Raw genomic sequence first — 18,158 nt, 5'->3', positions numbered from 1 at the left:
AGAATGGCAGTTACCACGTTTATAAAACGATGTGTAGACCAATAAAAGAGTGAAAGCTTACATACATGGAGACAGGCCAAATGGGATTGATATAAACCGCACCAATTTCAATGCTTGAGCACGTCCATCTGTTGTGCTGAAATAACACGTGGAAACACCTCATGTATGTACGAGCTTAATCACTAGAATATTTCTAATTATTATTTTATTGCTATTGTTGTTATTACAGCCTTAATAATATCAATAAGAAACGTATTAATACTAAACCATTGCTGGAAACCACTTATTCACCAGAACACACAGGAGTGTCAGGAATACAACTTTCTTTTCTCCTTTGGCAAACTGTTTCTGAAAGCCCATATATACATGTCCAAAAAGTCAGACATGCGATAAAAAACTGCTTACTCAGTGGCGACAGCAGCATGGCTTATGTAAACATTATGGCTGTGAATAATGACAGAAGAATGGTAACGTCATTATAATTGAAATCAAATCTCTTCTACTGTGGGTGAAACAGAATTACACTAAACATTAATCATGTGAGAAGCAAGGGCATGAAAATGTGGGCTAATAAAAAGTTCTACTCCTGATTTCCTGAACAATAACGCCACTAGGAGATTTATTTACTCCAATGTAGGTAAAATAAGGTGGCTACTGGCTTTAGGAGCAATTTAAGGGAGGACATATAGCTAACCAATTACACAATTGTTGTTATTTCAAAAGTGAACTGTCAGGAAACTACAATGTAAGAACATCCTCCATCAGCACAAACTTAAATGCATGTCTTCTCAGATAGGGGACAGGACAGGTCTCTTAGTTTGCTAGCAGTTCTGTAAGGTGTGTTAGCTAGTAGTCAGAGAGCAGGTTCAGGAGTGTCCACCTCTCAACTGCCAGGACAGGGAGTGGCTTCTGTAAAATCAGGGTTCCTCCCCCGGACAAAAGTCTTTATTTACGAAGTCTGTCTTTGTCTCTCTTCTGGCCATCCCTCCCATGTCTCCGCTCTCTGTTGTCTTTGTGCCTGTAACTCCTCTCCTGGTTCTTATCTTTGTTATTGCAGCTGTCTCTGTGATGATGTTTATGGTCTGTGTGGCCTCCATTACTACTGGGATCTCTGGGAGGTGTTCTGCTGCGGTTGCGGCTTCTGTCTGGGGACTCGCTGCTCCGGCGCCCTCTCGTGGAGGAGTGTCGGTCTCTGGACTCACTGGTGCGTCGCTGCAGGCCGGTGGAGCGCAGGGTGTTGAGGAGGAAGCGCTTGTTCATGCTCCGCACGGGACACTTTAACCTGACAGAGGAGTTAACAGACAAACCTTTAAACTTTGACAGTAGTTGACACTTATCTCTGAGACCTATAGATGGTCATCGCTGGCTTCTGGAAGGCGTGATCTATTTTTTTTTTTAAGTTGACTAATCTATCCAGACATTTAACATCCATAACACATTCAGAGCTAATAACAATGACATCAGATCACAAACATTTAAAAGTTTTTATTTGGCAGGGCTGTAGCTACCACCGAGGTCACTGCCTTTCTGGGAATTTTAGTTTTTTCTATGGGGGGGTTGCTACCTGGAGAAGTTTACATTGCATTGATTACATGATTTGGCTTTGATTTGGCTTTGAATAAGTCATATCTAAGTATTATTTCATTTTGAGAAATAAAATCTATAAAGTATATTGAACTGAACAAATTAACTGAAAAAAAAAATCATCCTGATGAATACAACCTTGTTAATACAAACTGAACAGGAACAAGTCAAGTACCAGTCACCGTATTATTGAAATGAACTGCAACACAACCTGAAGTTAGAGACACTCCTTCTTCTGAGGGATCTAAAAATCCTAGTGGTTAATATTTCTAGAATTGTGACTGAATTGTTTTGTTTTGTACACATGTAATTAGTTTTTTTCTTTTTAAGGAGATCTTGATCTCAATGAGACTTCCTCAATAAATAAATAACTAAAAGACGTCAATTCAATTTGGTTTGACTATTTTAAATCACATTTACACCAAGACAAAACAACAAGGGTTATTAGTCAATGCATTTAGCTACATATTCTGGAAAATTCATCATTTATCTGTAACATTAAGAAGACATTTTTGGAGGTGGCCAATATTAACACTGGATTTTGACAAATCATTTTGACAATGCACTGGTAACATGGCTATAATCATCTGGAACAATTTGGTTAAACATATGATGTTTTACCAAAAAATATATAATATAAGATTATGTGGAGCTATCGTTTCTATTATAGTTATTATGTAGTTTTATCTCAAAACACCACAAACAGGCGACAGACTCAATGAACAAAAGTTGCCCGAGTGATAGTACAGCTAAACAGCAGTCAGATGTCCAAAACTACATTTATGTGCAGGCTGATACAGATGACATGTCAAACAGTGCTCACCATCCTGCAGGGCCCATGGTCTCCGCTCTCACTCGAGCCCTGTCAGTCTCATTTAGGAGCTCCTCTACTGCACGCCTACATAGATAGATAAAGAAACGCATGAATGATAGTGAGTCATGTGAATCGGAGGAAATAGGAAGAAGTTGAGGACAATGACAGTACAACACACGAAGGGGTGTTCTCCAAGGGGAGAATCATTTAATCAAGTGAGAGAAAACAGAGTGATGCAGAGTACAAACGGGAAGTGAATAGTTATTAGAGAGTGAAGGAGGGACAGCGGCGGTGTCCTGATTTGACCCGAGCTGCTAAATCAGCAGAGTATCAGCAGAGGAGACTCACTCATTTAGCCGAATTGTAACCACAAAGCACAAGCAGCTATATGTAGCTATAATGGTGGAAGGGTTTCTATACAACCACTACACACTATGCTTACAACGCAGTACAGTATATACAACAGCTGTCGACCAAAAATACCCCCCAGTCCCTAGTGATGGAGGGCTGTTACGGTTTCGACTGACAACTAGCTAGCTAGCTTGAAGTGTAAGCAGCTGTATACGTTAACTGAGAATTAACAGAAAAATAGTTACATACTTTTCTAGTTCGTTATCCTCTGACATCGTGTCGTGATGAACTGCACGTTGGAACAAAGTTTATTCGACTAAAATCGATGATTGTATGCTAATTAACGCTGGCATACATATTTCTTTTCTGTTTACTTCTCCGCGTGGTCCTTCAACAGAGGACCCCGTGTTTTAGTTGTCCTTAGCGATGCCTGAAAGTTTCCAACGTCCACCTTTAAGCCTTTTGCGACACAACTAACTTGATAAATAATTGTAAGCATCACAAATAGCCTAAACGCCTTAAATGCTACTTGTATACTCTAGATTTGAGTTTTGTCTATTTGCGCAGTTTAAATGAAACAATTACAAACGGTGGTGGAAGAAGTATTCAGTAGTCTATTTCTTTACCTAGAGTCAAAGGAGAAATGATATACAATTCTCACAATTAAAAAAACGTTTTAAAACGTTACGTAAGTAAAAATAGCTTGAGTAGGCTACACATTATCATAATTGTTGATGATGCATCAATATGTCAGCAACGCTAATATTGTTTAATGAGCTGTGTTGACTAGCCTACTTTGGACAGTTTAATCTGTAGTGCATCATAAATTGACGTTTTAGTTTTTTGTGATCATTTTTTTTTCTTTTATATTAAAAAACGTTTTAGTTTTTTTTTATGGAAAATGTATTAATCTTTAAAGTAACTAGGCTATGACAATGCACATTATCAGACACATTCTATTAACATGCATAACTGGATAAACTAAAACTCTTTATTAAGAACAACAGCATCACCATTACCAAAAAAAATTAATCTGCAATATTATATTCATCATAAAATGCAACATAGCAACGTGTACCTAAAACTCTACATCTGTGACTATAGTGTTCGGGGGTAAACGTTAAAAATAAAATGGTAGGCCTACAACATTACAAAAACCCCATTTTGGGGATTTGTTTTTGAGCAGGCCTTTACGAGCCACCCCTAAATCTGCTCTGGATTGACAGCCACAGGCCCCGCCCAGGCCAGTTGATAGACAGTAGTAGGCGGGGTCAGCGCCGTCAAAGGCACGGGGGCGTTTTCGTGCGGGTTTGCGGAACGGGCCGTTGCGGTGAATGCGTGATTGAGGTCCCGCAGCTAATAATCATCCCCCTTTCTGGGGCCGGACTGCACGTCGCGGAGGAGCAGCTGGAGCAGGTAGGGTTACATCTGCTTATATTTACTGCCTATTTGAACGGTGACAGTGTGTGTCTGCATGGCTTTGCATTGGTATTGCCATTGTCGCTTCATCTGTCCTAGCTTTTCCTCTTGTGGAGGTTGGGATGGAGTCAGACAGATGGGGGCAATGATTTCATAAATGCTCTTGTCTAATCAAATGTGTTCAACGCCTTCGGGTATCTTATAAATCATGACACTTCAGTTGGTTCGTTGCCATGGTAAATTAGGACTATGACAGTGAAAAAAAATGATTTGAATTATCAATTTAATCAGTGTTAGTTTTTGTTGTTATCATTGCACGTCTGACTGTTGTGAAAAAAAGCTGCTTATTGCAACAGACCTCGCAGAGCAGCAGGCCTGTGCAAGTGCTATCAGCCTTTCTCGATTTTGTTAAGACAAGAGACGATGAGATGGGGGTTTATGAAAATGTGGGCTAAGCCGACAGGACCTAAGATTTTAAATCTGTTGCCTAAAAAACATCATCTCATCATATTTGAAAATGTCATTCCTGCAGGCGAGATCGTTCATGGCTTGTCTTGTGTTGTAAGATTAGATTGTCATCTCTGAAAAAGAAAACAAATTAGAAGAGACAGGTGCAGGGCCAAGTCCGGTATTTATTCATATAGAAAGCGGTGCAGTGACAATAACAGCATGGCCTTGGACTCTCACACAGACACACACAGAGGGATTAAAAGAGAAATATTTCACAAGCATGTGCTAGTTTTCATTTGACTTATGTAAAGGAATCTGTTGCTACAGAGTCCAGATATGTTTAAAATAGATTTAAGTGCTTTTCATGGCTGACACTCTAAACTGCTGCCACAGTAAAAACCTGAAGACTTTACTTATTGATAAAGGCTAGTAGCAGGATCTGGTATCTAAAAACCTCTTGTGCATGATGCGTATGTGTTTTTGCTTATAGACTTATACTTGCATATCTACAAGTCTGTGTGTGAATGTGTGTGTGATGTGGTGATGTCACATCTTTGTTATAGGAACAGAGAAGCCTTGTGTCCTCATGATTAATTCATGTCCAGCTGCGGGATAGAGACAGAAGCAGCCAGTCACACACAGACGGGAGCACGTACTTAAAGGAGGCTGAAATAAGTAACTACCGGTCCGGTAGCCAAGGAGACAGGATCAGACAGGTTGTCACAGAATTGGGTAGCTACAGAGACGAGACAAAAAAAGCAGCTAAAAAAGGGGACTCTCATCATCGTCTGCGCTCTCTGACAAGCATTCAGGCTGTACCAGGGAGGAGCAGAGCATCCTGTTGAGAGAAATGCATCTGTTGTGTGGCTCCTCTGCATCCTTCTCTGGCTACACTCTGAATGTCAAGCCCCACTGAACAGAACAGGCTCCAGGTCGTCATGGAGACAAGCGCAGACCCCCACTGCAAAAGAGCCAGGTAGTCACTGGCTGGCTCACTTGGCTGGCCTGCTGTGAGCTGAGGCACGCCCTCTGCTGTCCACTGATTGCATCATGCCCACAGGGGCTCGTCTAATAGAGCGTCCGAAGGTCTGAGTGGCTTTGGATGTGAAACACTGTGGAAATGATGAGCGCACACAGTGCATTAGCTCTGGGAGCTCACTCCCCTTGTGGAGTGCTATGTTCCAAGGCTTTGCTTTAGGCATGTTCTTTCTCTGTTGCAGAGGAGACTGAGTGCATCTACTGTTCATGGCTTGAACCAGAAATATCAAGTGTGTGAAGAATGTATACATTTATCTTCTTGTCTGTTTTGTTTTCATCTTGTTCGTGGACATGACTGCCTTTCAGAGTCTCGCATATCCTCTCTTCTGTCTCATTTTCTTTTTCTTGTTTCATGCCTCTTTCAGATATTTACATCCCATTTATCTCTGTCGCCCCTCCTCTTATCTATTGTTTGTCTTCCTCGCTCTGCCTCTGCTTCTTTCTACCCCTGGTTGGTATCCCTCACTGTTGCTTTCGCAATCCCACTTCCTCTGATCTGTGTCCTCTCTCTGCATCAATCCCAGATAATTCCCTCTCTGTGGAATTGGAAGATTGCTGCAGGCGAGAGCAAAAGAGAGATTATACTGCCAGATTAGTGGACAGGAGCAGTAATACATAATCTCAGCACACTCACTGACACACGCACACGCACACGCACACGCACACGCACACGCACACACACACACACACACACACACAGTGCCACCCTCGATCTCATGCAGACACGTGGGCCCACGTGCACAAAGCATTTAAATAAATGCACCAGCACATAATCAGACACTTGTTGTTTTTCTGAAACAGCTGTTTAACCCTCTTTCGTTGCCCTCTGACCTGCAGGGTGATGTGCCAACAGCCACTGGGGGGCATCTGTCCTCTCTGAACCTTCTTCATCCTGTGAAGCTTATGGGATAGGAGAGCGTGTGCCCCTTCCCAACACTGCTGCCCCACTGGAGTCATTTGTGCCAAAGCTGAGTTGTGTCCAGGAGCAGAGATGGGCAGCCCAGGCTGCGAGGTGGGTCTAGCCGGACCAGTGGAGCCAGCCTTTGAGGCTCTGTGTCCTGAGTGTGGCCAGATCCACCGCAGCTGGGAGAACCACCTTTACAACTACCGTCTGGAAGTGGACGACGATCTTGTGTGCCATATCTGCCTGCAGCCGCTGGTGCAGCCACTGGACACGCCGTGCGGACACACTTTCTGTGCCCGCTGCCTGCGTAGCTTCCTGCAGGAAAGGGACTTCTGCCCGCTGGATAGGACACGGCTGCAGCTGCAGGCGTGCCGCAGATCCAGCATACTGGTGCACAAGCTGCTGGACAAGCTCTCCGTCTCCTGCCCTTTGACCCCAGTCTGCTCCCTCAGCATGCCACGATGTGACCTGGAGGCACACCTCAAGCACAGGTAATAAAACTTACATACACGCATAATAGATTAATGCTTTCAAGAGCAGTGTGCAAACACAATGCGTGGATGACAACCATTAATTCATAAGGCTTATACAGATAATGCAGCTTTATTGTAGCTGTATTGGAATCGATCTAGTGTTTACCTTCATATCTGAAAGGATTTGTAAATTAATCGATCAGTCAATCCACAGACAATGTATCGGCAACAGTAGATAATGATAACTCGTTTAGGTTAACTCACTAAAATGCCAACAATTCATTGGTTCTAGCTTCTTAGGAGTGCACATTTTCTGGTTTACTTTTCTATAGTAGCAAACATTTTGGTTTTGAATGGTTGGTCAGAGGAACCAAGTTGAACAGCAAGTTGACTCTCACTTTGGCTTCTGGGAAGTTGTAACATTGTTCCATTTTCTAAAAGAATCATTCATGGAGAATGTAATTGACAGATTAATTGATAATGAAGACAACTCTAGTAACCTTTGTGTAACTTTAAAAAGTTTGTATTCGAAACCTCTTCATCCTCACGATTGGCTCGTTTTAGTCGGGAACTTTTAGTGATGTCATAGTTCTTAGTCCAAAATGGTTAGACTTACCCGCCATCCTTAACCTCAAGGAGTTCACTCTTTGGCTTTTGGCCCATTTGGACCAGGTGCTGTCAGACCCTGAGGGGATTATTTGGCTGTAGGTCATGTGACGGGGGATTAGTGGTTCCCTACAGCAGTCATGGGTTGGCTGTCCAGGAGCTCCATGTTCTCATTCTGCAATCATGCTGAGCAACTTCAACACCAGGGACCTTTTCAACCATTTCTTCTGTGAGACAGCCAAAGGCAACCCTGGCCTGTGGTGAGTCGAACACGTAGGGATGTGGGTCAGCGGGACTTGGGATGGCACAATGGCACCATTCTCTCACTGGTCTCCTTTATATTTCCTTCTATGTGTCTCTCAATTTTATTTATTTCTTGCTCCCTCTTTCCTGCGGTCTCCGTTGCCCTGTCCTGCACTGAAATGCAAGACGTGCGTGCGTGCGTGTGCATGTGCGTGCGTGTGTGTGTGTGTGTGTGTGTGTGTGGGGGGCGCCATAGGGAACCCAGGTTAGGCTGTTGGTGCTTCATAGGTGGATGTAGTGTAAAGGTGCTTGTAGAATATACACATTGAACTTCTAAGTTAAATTCTTTTAAGATGGTGTCTGTTGCTAAGGATCATTTGGGTTTTGGCGCTTGCTTATTGACGGGAACAACAGTTCAAGACATCAGTTAAGTCAAGGAGATTTACCTTAACAAGCTCACACTAACAAGCTATCGGTAACAAGGAGTTAAAAGCTTTTCTCAGTTAGCTGTTTTTACATACTTTGTGTCCCTTAAGCGAGAAACCTTTGCTGAATGACGGCCCCTTTAGCTACAAGTTACAGTTACAGGAAAACCGTTAATGGTTGAATGAGTAGTGAAGAGTTATTTAAACTGACTCGGTTAATAATGGTGGTAACACAGAAATATCTGTCTAAATTTAGCCAACGTTAGCTAACTTTAGCCACCATAAGCCACTGGTCACACCAGAGGGATCGGTGACCTGACAATTAAATTAAAAGATGAGAGTGCCAGCCAGTGTTCCACAGTGGTCAAGGTGGGCAGGTTGATCTTATTACTCATGGTGTGAGGTGCTTTCACTGTTGTTGAACCAAAGTACTGGAATTGAAGCGTTAATATGAGCTCAACATGTCAAGTTCTTTACATTTTGGTTAAAAAGCTTACCCTGTTTCTTCTCAAAACTATTTCTTCTTCTCTTTGATAGAAACGGTCAAAGGTACAGTAGATGTGAAAGAGAGAGAAATTAGACGAGCGTAAAATGGCCACATAGCATTACAACACCTGTGGTTGACGGTTTTCTATTTTAAATATTGCAAGGGCAAATTATTGTGGGACAGCAGTATCTGTTTTCTATTTTCCTGTTTTTCTTAGAAGCATTTAATAATTAAATCAGCTCATAGCTGCCACTTACAGTAAATACTTCAGAGTCAGTTAAGGGTGAGACCACATTGATCCCTTGAGTCTGTCTGAGTTTATTTTTATTTGTCTTTCAGTGAAGACTTTCTATTTGTGGGACAGAATTGATGCATCTGTCTCCACCAGAGGTCGGTTTGTTTTCATGGAAAGAACATCTCTGAGTGGCTGAACTTTTGCGACTGACCTATTATATGTTAGTATCCAATCATTTAAGTAATTTATAATGAGCATAAATGCATAATTTATGCTGGTTTTAGCTTCTCAAATGTGAGTATTTGATGAGTTTCTCTGTTTTTTATCATTGTAAATTGAATATTGTTAGGTGTTAGATGATTGGTTAAGTCGAAGCAAGCACACTCACAAGACATTGTTGAGTTTGGAAAATTGTGATAGACATTTGTGATTTAAAAAAAAAAAAAAAGTAGATTATTGATAGAAATCGTGTTTTCACAGCCAACCATTGGGACCTTTCCTACAAAAATTATTTCTTCAATTTACTCACTGAATACCTCGTACACGTGACCCTGCACTCTGACTTTCTCTAAGGAGAAAAGAGACTCTCGCTGATGGGATCAATTGCATCACATTTAATCAACTGATGCTGAACCTGATTCTCTTTACACGTCAGATGGACTAACAAACTGACGCCTGTTGCTTGGTGAAAGGTGTCCCGGGACGAGGTGTCCGCAGACGAGCGTGGACGGCCCACGATGTGAGAGCGGGGATGAGCGAGCAATGGTATCCAGCCCTCCCAGGTCTCCCCGCTCCCCACAGACAGACCTAAGGGGCCGCACACCCTCTCCACCCTCCAGACCTAATAACACCAGCGGCAATGGGCCCGTGTGGACGGACGACGCCGGCCTTGACAACCCTGCCTTTGAGGAGAGCACGGAGGAAGAAAGTGAGTGGACCCACTGTCCTTTGGGCGAAGTGAAGAGATTTAGATAACGTCAATACAGTTTAGGCTGAGAAAAATTCTATTGATAAGACCCAGCAGAAATGGCATCCATCTCTTCATGTCGATCTGTCTTTAGGTGTGATAGGGTTGGAGTGTGTGGTCCCCAGGGTGAAGCGGCCCCTCAGTAATCCCTGCATCCACCTCCACCGCTCTGTCAGCTCCACCTCCTCTGGCTGGGACTGCCCTGAGTCTCCGCCTCTCTCCGCTGAAGAGGGTATGACATCACTTCCTCCACTTGACTGAGCATCTTTCTAAAGGGCTGATTACTAGAGATCTGTGATATTGCAGCTTCTTGCAATTGTAAGAGCTGTCATCTTAGACAACAGGATGATCACATTCATGCAACATTAGGAAGATGTGGAAATTAGATTCTGAAATGCAGCTGTTTGATTTGATTTGTGTGTCAATAAAGGCTGTGTGAAGTTGCCCTCGCTTCCTGAAGGAGAGATAACTGCCATAGAGGTCCACCGGGTGAACCCGTATGTTGAGCTGGGCATCAGCGTCGTGGGGGGAAACGAGACACCTCTCATTAACATTGTGATTCAGGAAGTGTACAGAGACGGGGTCATTGCACGAGACGGGAGGCTGCTGGCTGGGGATCAGATACTACAGGTAAAAACAATCACTCTACCTTATTTTCACACAAGACTGAAGTTTCCAAAACATTGTTTGGCCACTTTAAATCTTCACTTTAACTATTAGTGGTTGTTTTTACACAATATTCATGTTAACAGTAGCTGTTATGGCAAACAATAGTATCAGTTTATAGTATTGTATATTATATTAGTATTTATTCCTATACCTAATCCTATAATCCTTCTTAAATCAACTTTCTATTATTAATATATGTGTGTGTATGTATATATATCTCTATCTGTTGAAGATAGTGGAGCATTTGGCAGCGACAGAGCCAAATATTTTTCTCAGGAGTTGGTAGAGACCAATCTGAGTTGATTGTCAATAATTTCCTTTGACATATCTTTATTAGGTGAACAACGTGGACATCAGTAACGTCCCCCACAGTTTTGCTCGCTCTACACTTGCACGCCCTTGCACCACTTTGCAGCTGACCGTGCTTAGGGAGCGTCGTTGTGCCTCCCGGGCGCCTCCCTCCTCTTCCTCCTCCACCCCGGCTGTGCCTCACGCCCCCTGCTCTACCCCTGAGGGTGCCCCGTCCAGCCCTGCCACCCTGAGAATCACCCTGCACAAGCGGGACTCAACAGAGCAGCTCGGCATCAAGCTGGTACGACGAACAGATGAGTCAGGAGTGTTTGTGTTGGATCTGTTAGAGGGAGGCCTGGCAGCGAAGGATGGCAGACTGCGGAGTAACGACCGCGTGTTGGCAGTCAACGACCAGGACCTACGCCACGGCACCCCGGAGCAGGCTGCACAGATCATACAGGTAAAGATGCATTATTTTAAGTTAAACATGAACGACAAAGTAGGAAATGTGAGTGAGAAATAGTCCCTAAAAGACTAACTCTGTCTGCCTAGGCCAGCGGAGAGCGAGTCCACCTGCTGATTGGCCGACCCACCAAACCGACTCCCCCTCCACCGCCAAAATCAAGCTCCACCAGAGACCTCTACTGCCTTGATCACTTCCTGCCTAACCACAGCTCTACCCCGAGTCCGGTGCCCTCACACCTCTCCCGCACCAGCACTCACAGAGTAAGCAGAGTTAAATAGTGATCCCATTGATACTCAAACATTATAAACGTCCATGGCTCTTTCCTCCACATTGATTAATTAAGGCTTTAAAAATGTCACCCAGGCTCCCTGCAGTATGCGTCCCTATCTGCTGATTTGCTGATTTGCTTTGCATTCCCATTGCAGAATAAGTGTGTGTGTGTGTCTGTGTTTGTGTGTGTGAACATGCATCTGTTAACTTTTTAAGATTTTTATTGAAGGACTGTTAAATTAAGTTGATGTGATCAGGACTCTTATTTTCTGTTTTTTTCAAAAACATGTCAAATAATATAGTTATTTATTGTTGAATCATTATTGTTAATATAAAACACTTTTGGCTTTTTATTTATTTGTAGGACTACATTTATTAGTGTATCTATTTTTCTGAGATAAAAATCAGTTTAAACTTGTTGGTTTCTGGTGAAAATGTCTTGGTGAAAATCTATAAAACTAAGAATGATGTAAAAAGACTCTAAGGGATGTGTGTGTGTGTGTGTGTGTGTGTGTGTGTGTGTGTGTGTGTGTGTGTGTGTGTGTGTGTGTGTGTGTGTGTGTGTGTGTGTGGTGTGTGTGGTGGTGTGTGTGTGTGTGTTGTTGTTGTGTGTGTGTGTGTGCGCTTGCGTAAGCTAGCGTGTCAGTGCGTGCGTGCGGCGTGCTTGTGTGAATGTGTTTGTGTATTCCCAGGACCTTTCCCAGTGTGTGACCTGTAAGGAGAAACACATCACTGTGAAGAAGGAGCCCCTCGAGTCTCTAGGCATGACTGTCGCCGGAGGGCGGGGCAGTAAGAGCGGGGAGCTGCCAATCTTTGTGACCAGTGTCCAACCACACGGCTGTTTGTCGAGGGACGGGAGAATCAAACGAGGTAAGACAAAATGACGATCACTAGACCAATTCTGATCAAACATTACATCAGAAATTGCAGCATCTCCCACCTCTCTTTTCCAGGTGATGTCCTGCTGAGTATCAACGGGCAGGACTTAACCTACCTGAGCCACAGTGAGGCCGTGGGCACCCTGAAGGCCAGCGCTGCCTCACCCTCAGTCCAGCTGCGGGTGCTGGAGGTCAGCATGGTGGAAGAGCCCGACAACGACGAGCTGCTGCCTCACACACATGACAGTGACTTTGATGCCAACTGGTCCCCCTCATGGGTCATGTGGCTGGGCTTACCCAGGTGAGCACGTATTTGTCTTCTAATATTGTATAGTTCTTGATTTATATGTGCTTTTGTCATGTGTGAGTACTATGATGAAATGCTTTGATACATTGCTATGACTGGATGTCACTTTATAATTATTTACAAATTGCAAGACGTACATTTATTTAGAGGACTTCAAACCACCGATTATCATTTTAACCCTAAAAGGGTATTGTGGTTTAACTGCATATACTCATACTTCTATACTAATGTTTTTATAATTTCTTGAAACATGTTTGGAGGTAAAATTATCCCACTTAGATAGTTGCAGTGGAGTAAGCGGATATTTTCTGCTTTTAATAGATTTAATAGAAGTCTAGCTCTACTATCTGTCCAGCCCTCCTTCACTCTGTTCTCGTTGTTTCTTCTTGCAGCTACCTGCACAGTAGTCATGAGATTGTACTGCGGAGGAACCACCCGGGCAGCTGGGGCTTCAGCATCGTTGGGGGATACGAGGAAAGTCACGGCAACCAGGCGTTCTTTATCAAGACCATTGTCCTCGGCACACCTGCGTACTACGATGGCCGCCTCAAGTGAGTGATCATTTGTTAATGTGACTGTCTGTGGCTTCTGTTAGCAGTGACATAGTGGTGAATTAGCAGGTAGATAAACTGTGACCCCCTGTAGTTAATTGATAAGAGTAGCGTGATGATAGGCCACGCCAACAGAGTACATTATAAGAACAAACTATTAAATGTACCTTTTAATATGAAACAACTGCATGATGACCATTTAGATTCAAGATAGAATACCAATTTGTTTGTGAATTTTCTATTAGTAAATAAGGTTTCATTTCTATACTGAACTTTATACCGACTCTGTCATATATTGTCATGATGCAAACAGCTACAATGAAACCAAATTTGATTCTGTTTGACCCTATCTTTGTACACATGGGATATGAATATGGTATTAAATATATGAATACCTGCATTTCAAAATAGAGATGAAACGTTTCATAAATAGGCACCTCTGCTCTCTGGGGGATTCTCTAATTAATCTCAAAGTTTCAGAGCATGTCCCACAACTAAACCGGGGTTACATATAACCCCTGGGCGTCTGAAAAAAGTCCCCAACAAATAAACTATTCACTCGTTTGAGTGATTTTTGCTATAACGGACTCAGGGCTAGAGAAAGTATCGACCGATGCACAAATGCATTTGTGTTTTATATCGATAAAAGTGCTGATTATTACGGTACCTAAATTAATTATTGTTAGGTCTATAAAATGACAATCCTCATCACAATTTCCCAGAGCCCAAGGTGGTGTCTTCAAATGGCTTATTTGGTCTAATTAACAGAAATATATATTCACTTTACTATCATAGAAGACTATACAAAAAATAATAATATTCCCATTCAAAACAATGGAACCATCAACCTTTGGTATTTGTGCTTAAAAAAATCTCAATTGTTGCAGCTGAATTTACTGTTCGATTAGATGACTTATATCAGGGATAATTGTCGACAGTAACAAATAAACCTACGTTTGTGCTGTATTTTCAAGCTTCCTGTCAGACCATGTGTTTCAGTCAACTAAAAAAAAAAAATGTCTTCATATCATGTTCCATAATGTAGAGCTATTTGGATGGCACGTCACTCCAAGCTGTCAGGTCCCGTTTATAATCCATACTGACCTGTCTCTTGGTGTCACCCTAGGTGTGGTGACATGATCGTGGCAGTCAACGGCCTGTCGACAGCAGGAATGAGCCACTCAGCACTGGTGCCCATGCTGAAGGAGCAGCGCAGCAGAGTGGCGCTCACTGTGGTCTCCTGGCCTGGCAGCCTGGTGTAGCTGAGCCAGACTATAAGCAGCCTGCGCACCACACAGAGTCCACCCAGAATGTTCTATATTGGGAACGACCTTGGCCAAAGTGAACTGGTACACGCTACCGTACACCGCTCCATACCGGGCTTAATCCAGGACCAAAAGCATTCAGAACTGTAGTAGACCCAGCAGGACCAAGGCTGTGGGAACTGATCCAAATCGTGCCACATCACTTGACAGACTGCACTCACAAACACATTGCTGTGTTCATATGGTCATGTCGTCATCACTCCTGTGAGGAGAAATGGTACTGCAACTGTTAACAAGCAGTCTGTGCTGTGTTCACCTCACCAGACAGTTGTAGAATCCAGGGCTGTATTCAGGTGGATGCATCGTTGCAGGTAGAGATAGATTAAAATTAAAAAAAAAAAATCCTCTGTCATCTAGGCTAATGACCTGTAATCACTAATCAAGATTTCCCACAGCACCAGCGCTGTATCCAGCTGAATAAGCCTCAGGCCTTATTAGAAACCTGCCGCACCCTGGGGGCTCAACTGCCCTTAGGCCTCATCACCATGATAACCAGCGGTCCCATCAGCTGGAGTTTTATACGTGTGTGTGAATGTGTGTTCTGTTTGTTTAATAAACATTTCCTTCCAAGGAGTAATGGTTGTTCAGTGTACTTTCCACTTGGCTTGTGGGATTTATCGTCTGTTGGAAGGCGGTTATGAATAGAAGGCTGTTTAACTGGAAAGGTTGCTAGTATGGTACTGCTGTATTAATGAGGCTTTATTTTCATATTTGCAACAAAACAAAAAAACAGAAAAATATGTGATTTGCATCACCATTAACAGATCCAAGCATACTTAATAGGATATAGCCTCAAGATTTGTTATCCTTCAAAGTTGTATTGTGCAGCTTTGCAGCAAGCTTGTTTGTCTCCGCTTGATTGGCTGCAGCTGCCAGTCTGACCTGCTGTGCCACACGCCAGGGCTGATTCTTTTTAGGACGCAATTTCTGCAAGGGGAACACATTTTTAAAATACATTAAACAAAAAAAAAAAAAAAAACAAGGACAGTATGGAGGAAAGTCACATTTATCTATATTTGACACATTACCTTCAGCTTTTTCTTTGCTGGGTCATGCACCACTCCGTGTCGCCAAAGGTTTTCCTGATTAACAACGAGACCAGTTACTAACTACACTATATTAAAATTACAAAACCAAATCACTTCTTGTGGTGACTAGCCATGCATATGGTGTCAGTTTTTGTGCCCTGCTTTTTGAAATACTTGCCCCCACCCAAGTATAATGACAGTCACTGGCATCAAGTGTGGTGTTTAAAACACTGGAACATTTTGAAATTTTAATAAGCGGTGCATCTTGCAAATATTAATTTTCTATTACACTAGTAACCCATTTCCTCTATAGAAAATAGATTTTTATTTAAAAAAAAAAAAAACATCCAAGGTTTTTCATCTGAGCACAACAAACTAAACTCCATTCTCTTGTTGTGTTGGGGTTGCAGCAAAGTGTCAACATGCATATAGGAAATCATTTAGCAAATAAAAGCCAAACTATCAGCATGACTGGATACCATTAGTTTGAAAGATTTGCGATTAGACACATTGAATGTTAAATTGAAGTGCAGGTATACCTTCATGGCAAAGCTCTTCCCACAGCCAGGATATGCACAGCTAAAGGGCTTCTTGCCCTCATGGTCTCCCAGTACGTGACTCTCCAAGTTGAAGCGACGAGTGAACTTTTTATCACACCCTTCCCTGGGGCATGACAGCTTTCTTCTCTCCCCAGAGTGGACACGCAGCTCATGCTGGCGCAAGAACCAGGTGTTGTTAAACTGCTTGTTGCACTCTTTGCACGGCACCTTGACTGAGGAAAAAAAAATATATATATATATATATATACACACATTAAGCTTGCAATGTGGGCAATTCAACACAAAAAGTTGAACACTTCCCAGCATTCCATTCATACCTTTGTGATCTTTTCTGTGGTTCAGATATTCTGTCCATGTCTTTCCCTGAAAAGAGCATGTTTCATTCTCACAAGGGTAACCTGCGGCAGAGAGTTTTGTTAACACACCCTAATTAAGAAATAGGAGGGGGGGTCCATTTTAGCAACCAACCTTCATGCACTTTCTCATGATGCTTCAGTTTACCATGAGAGGGAAATTCTCTTGTGCAGCCATTGAAAGTACAACTACATGAAAAGATAAAAAGTTCACATTTTAGATGACCAAGGACAGATACAAGTTGCAGTTATTCTTGCATCAGATTGGTAGCCACTCACTGAAATGGCAGAATCTGTTGGTGCTCATACTTATGGGCTTTCAGTTGGTTCCTCTTTTTAAAATCCTTTCCACAGCCCTGATGGTCACACTGAAAGAAAACAACAAAAGCAGGCCAGTTCATCATTACAGTAAACTCCATACTACTTGTGACAAAGTTTAAAAAAAAAATAAACAAAACATTCAGGATTATTGTACTTTATATTGCTTCTCCTGTTGCTGGTGAACTCGAGCCATGTGGTTCTTCATGCTGGCATTTGTGACAAAGGCCTCAGAGCATCCATCCACCAGACACCTGGAGACCAGAGCAGGTAACAGATCAAGACAAACGCCAAGGTTACATTTTACAGATCAAAGTGATTTTAAATAGGGATCAAGCGTCTTACTGGTGTGGCTTTTCCCCACTGTGATGGAGCTCATGTCTGGTGAGTTGATAACGAGTGCAAAAGCTCTTGTCACAGTTCTCACAGGAGAACGGTTTCTGTGGGGAACATTTGACACATAATTCCAACAATTTTAACTGAAGAATAAAACACAATATCCACTGTTATGTGTCCTCTCCATACTTGTTCCATATCATTTGTACTGTTTGGCTTGTAGCAGTTCAATGCCACTTACCAATCCTGTGTGTTTGCAAAGATGAGCCTCTAGCTTCCACGACTTACTAAATGTAGCTTTACAATCAAAAAAGGAGCAAACATAGCTTTTTTGACTTTGCAACCTCTCCCCCATCTTTAATACGATATGTCAGATGTGGTGTTGTGGTCACAGACAAACCTAGTGGTTAAGGGCAGGACACTTACTGGCCTACAACCAGCAGCCCACCTGTGCTTAATTTATCTTATTGGAATCTACCAATTAGAGCAGGAATGGGGGGTGTCCTATCTCACTGAAACTAAAAAATAAGCAAGAGATTTGATATTTAACATTTTTAACTCAACAAATGCATATGATTTTTTTTTTTAACCTATAACTATAAAACTTAATGTTTAGCATTGACCTACACTCAGCTGTGCAGGATATTAGGTAAATAAAATGATTCAGGCCCCATGAGTTTAATAGTGATCCCATTGATACTCAAACATTATAACCATGACTCTTTCCTCCACATTGATTGATTTAGGCTTTAAAAATGTCACCCAGGCTGCTTGCAGTGTGTGTGTGTGTGTGTGTGTGTGTGTGTGTGT

At 42.5% G+C, this 18,158-nt stretch overlaps 3 protein-coding genes across 5 annotated transcripts; 1 reads left to right on the top strand and 2 right to left on the bottom strand.

Annotated features, from left to right (window-relative positions):
• Positions 1 to 7: 7 nt before the first annotated feature.
• On the bottom strand, positions 8 to 3,186 carry si:ch211-140b10.6 (protein POLR1D). The gene is made up of 3 exons (XM_032504511.1): positions 2,999 to 3,186; positions 2,408 to 2,482; positions 8 to 1,282 (listed from the first exon to the last, which is right to left on the bottom strand). The coding sequence occupies exons 1-3, from the start codon at positions 3,022 to 3,024 to the stop codon at positions 946 to 948; spliced, it is 438 nt and encodes a 145-aa protein (XP_032360402.1). The 5' UTR covers positions 3,025 to 3,186; the 3' UTR covers positions 8 to 945.
• Positions 3,187 to 3,993: 807 nt separating this feature from the next.
• Positions 3,994 to 15,326, top strand: lnx2a (ligand of numb-protein X 2a). 3 transcript variants are annotated; one of them, XM_032504453.1, is made up of 11 exons: positions 3,994 to 4,165; positions 6,494 to 7,051; positions 9,722 to 9,957; positions 10,091 to 10,228; positions 10,427 to 10,626; positions 11,003 to 11,416; positions 11,509 to 11,682; positions 12,385 to 12,562; positions 12,646 to 12,871; positions 13,270 to 13,428; positions 14,555 to 15,326. In XM_032504453.1, the coding sequence occupies exons 2-11, from the start codon at positions 6,648 to 6,650 to the stop codon at positions 14,688 to 14,690; spliced, it is 2,265 nt and encodes a 754-aa protein (XP_032360344.1). In that variant the 5' UTR covers positions 3,994 to 4,165; positions 6,494 to 6,647; the 3' UTR covers positions 14,691 to 15,326. The 3 variants fall into 3 exon arrangements, with proteins under 3 accessions (XP_032360344.1, XP_032360345.1, XP_032360346.1); XM_032504454.1 differs by lacking the exon at positions 3,994 to 4,165 and adding an exon at positions 5,576 to 5,594; XM_032504455.1 differs by lacking the exons at positions 3,994 to 4,165; positions 6,494 to 7,051 and adding an exon at positions 7,550 to 7,899.
• A 167-nt stretch (positions 15,327 to 15,493) lies between these two features.
• gtf3ab (general transcription factor IIIA, b) lies at positions 15,494 to 17,799 on the bottom strand. The gene is made up of 9 exons (XM_032504491.1): positions 17,590 to 17,799; positions 17,358 to 17,452; positions 17,170 to 17,266; positions 16,974 to 17,062; positions 16,810 to 16,883; positions 16,659 to 16,739; positions 16,321 to 16,553; positions 15,782 to 15,835; positions 15,494 to 15,680 (listed from the first exon to the last, which is right to left on the bottom strand). The coding sequence occupies exons 1-9, from the start codon at positions 17,701 to 17,703 to the stop codon at positions 15,546 to 15,548; spliced, it is 972 nt and encodes a 323-aa protein (XP_032360382.1). The 5' UTR covers positions 17,704 to 17,799; the 3' UTR covers positions 15,494 to 15,545.
• Between the last annotated feature and the right edge of the window lie 359 nt (positions 17,800 to 18,158).

This window comes from Etheostoma spectabile, chromosome 22 (genome assembly GCF_008692095.1).
Source record: "Etheostoma spectabile isolate EspeVRDwgs_2016 chromosome 22, UIUC_Espe_1.0, whole genome shotgun sequence".
In the NCBI taxonomy this organism is placed as follows: domain Eukaryota; kingdom Metazoa; phylum Chordata; class Actinopteri; order Perciformes; family Percidae; genus Etheostoma; species Etheostoma spectabile.
The sequence above is the reverse complement of the archived record's forward strand: the minus strand, read 5'-3'. Positions and strand labels throughout refer to the sequence as shown.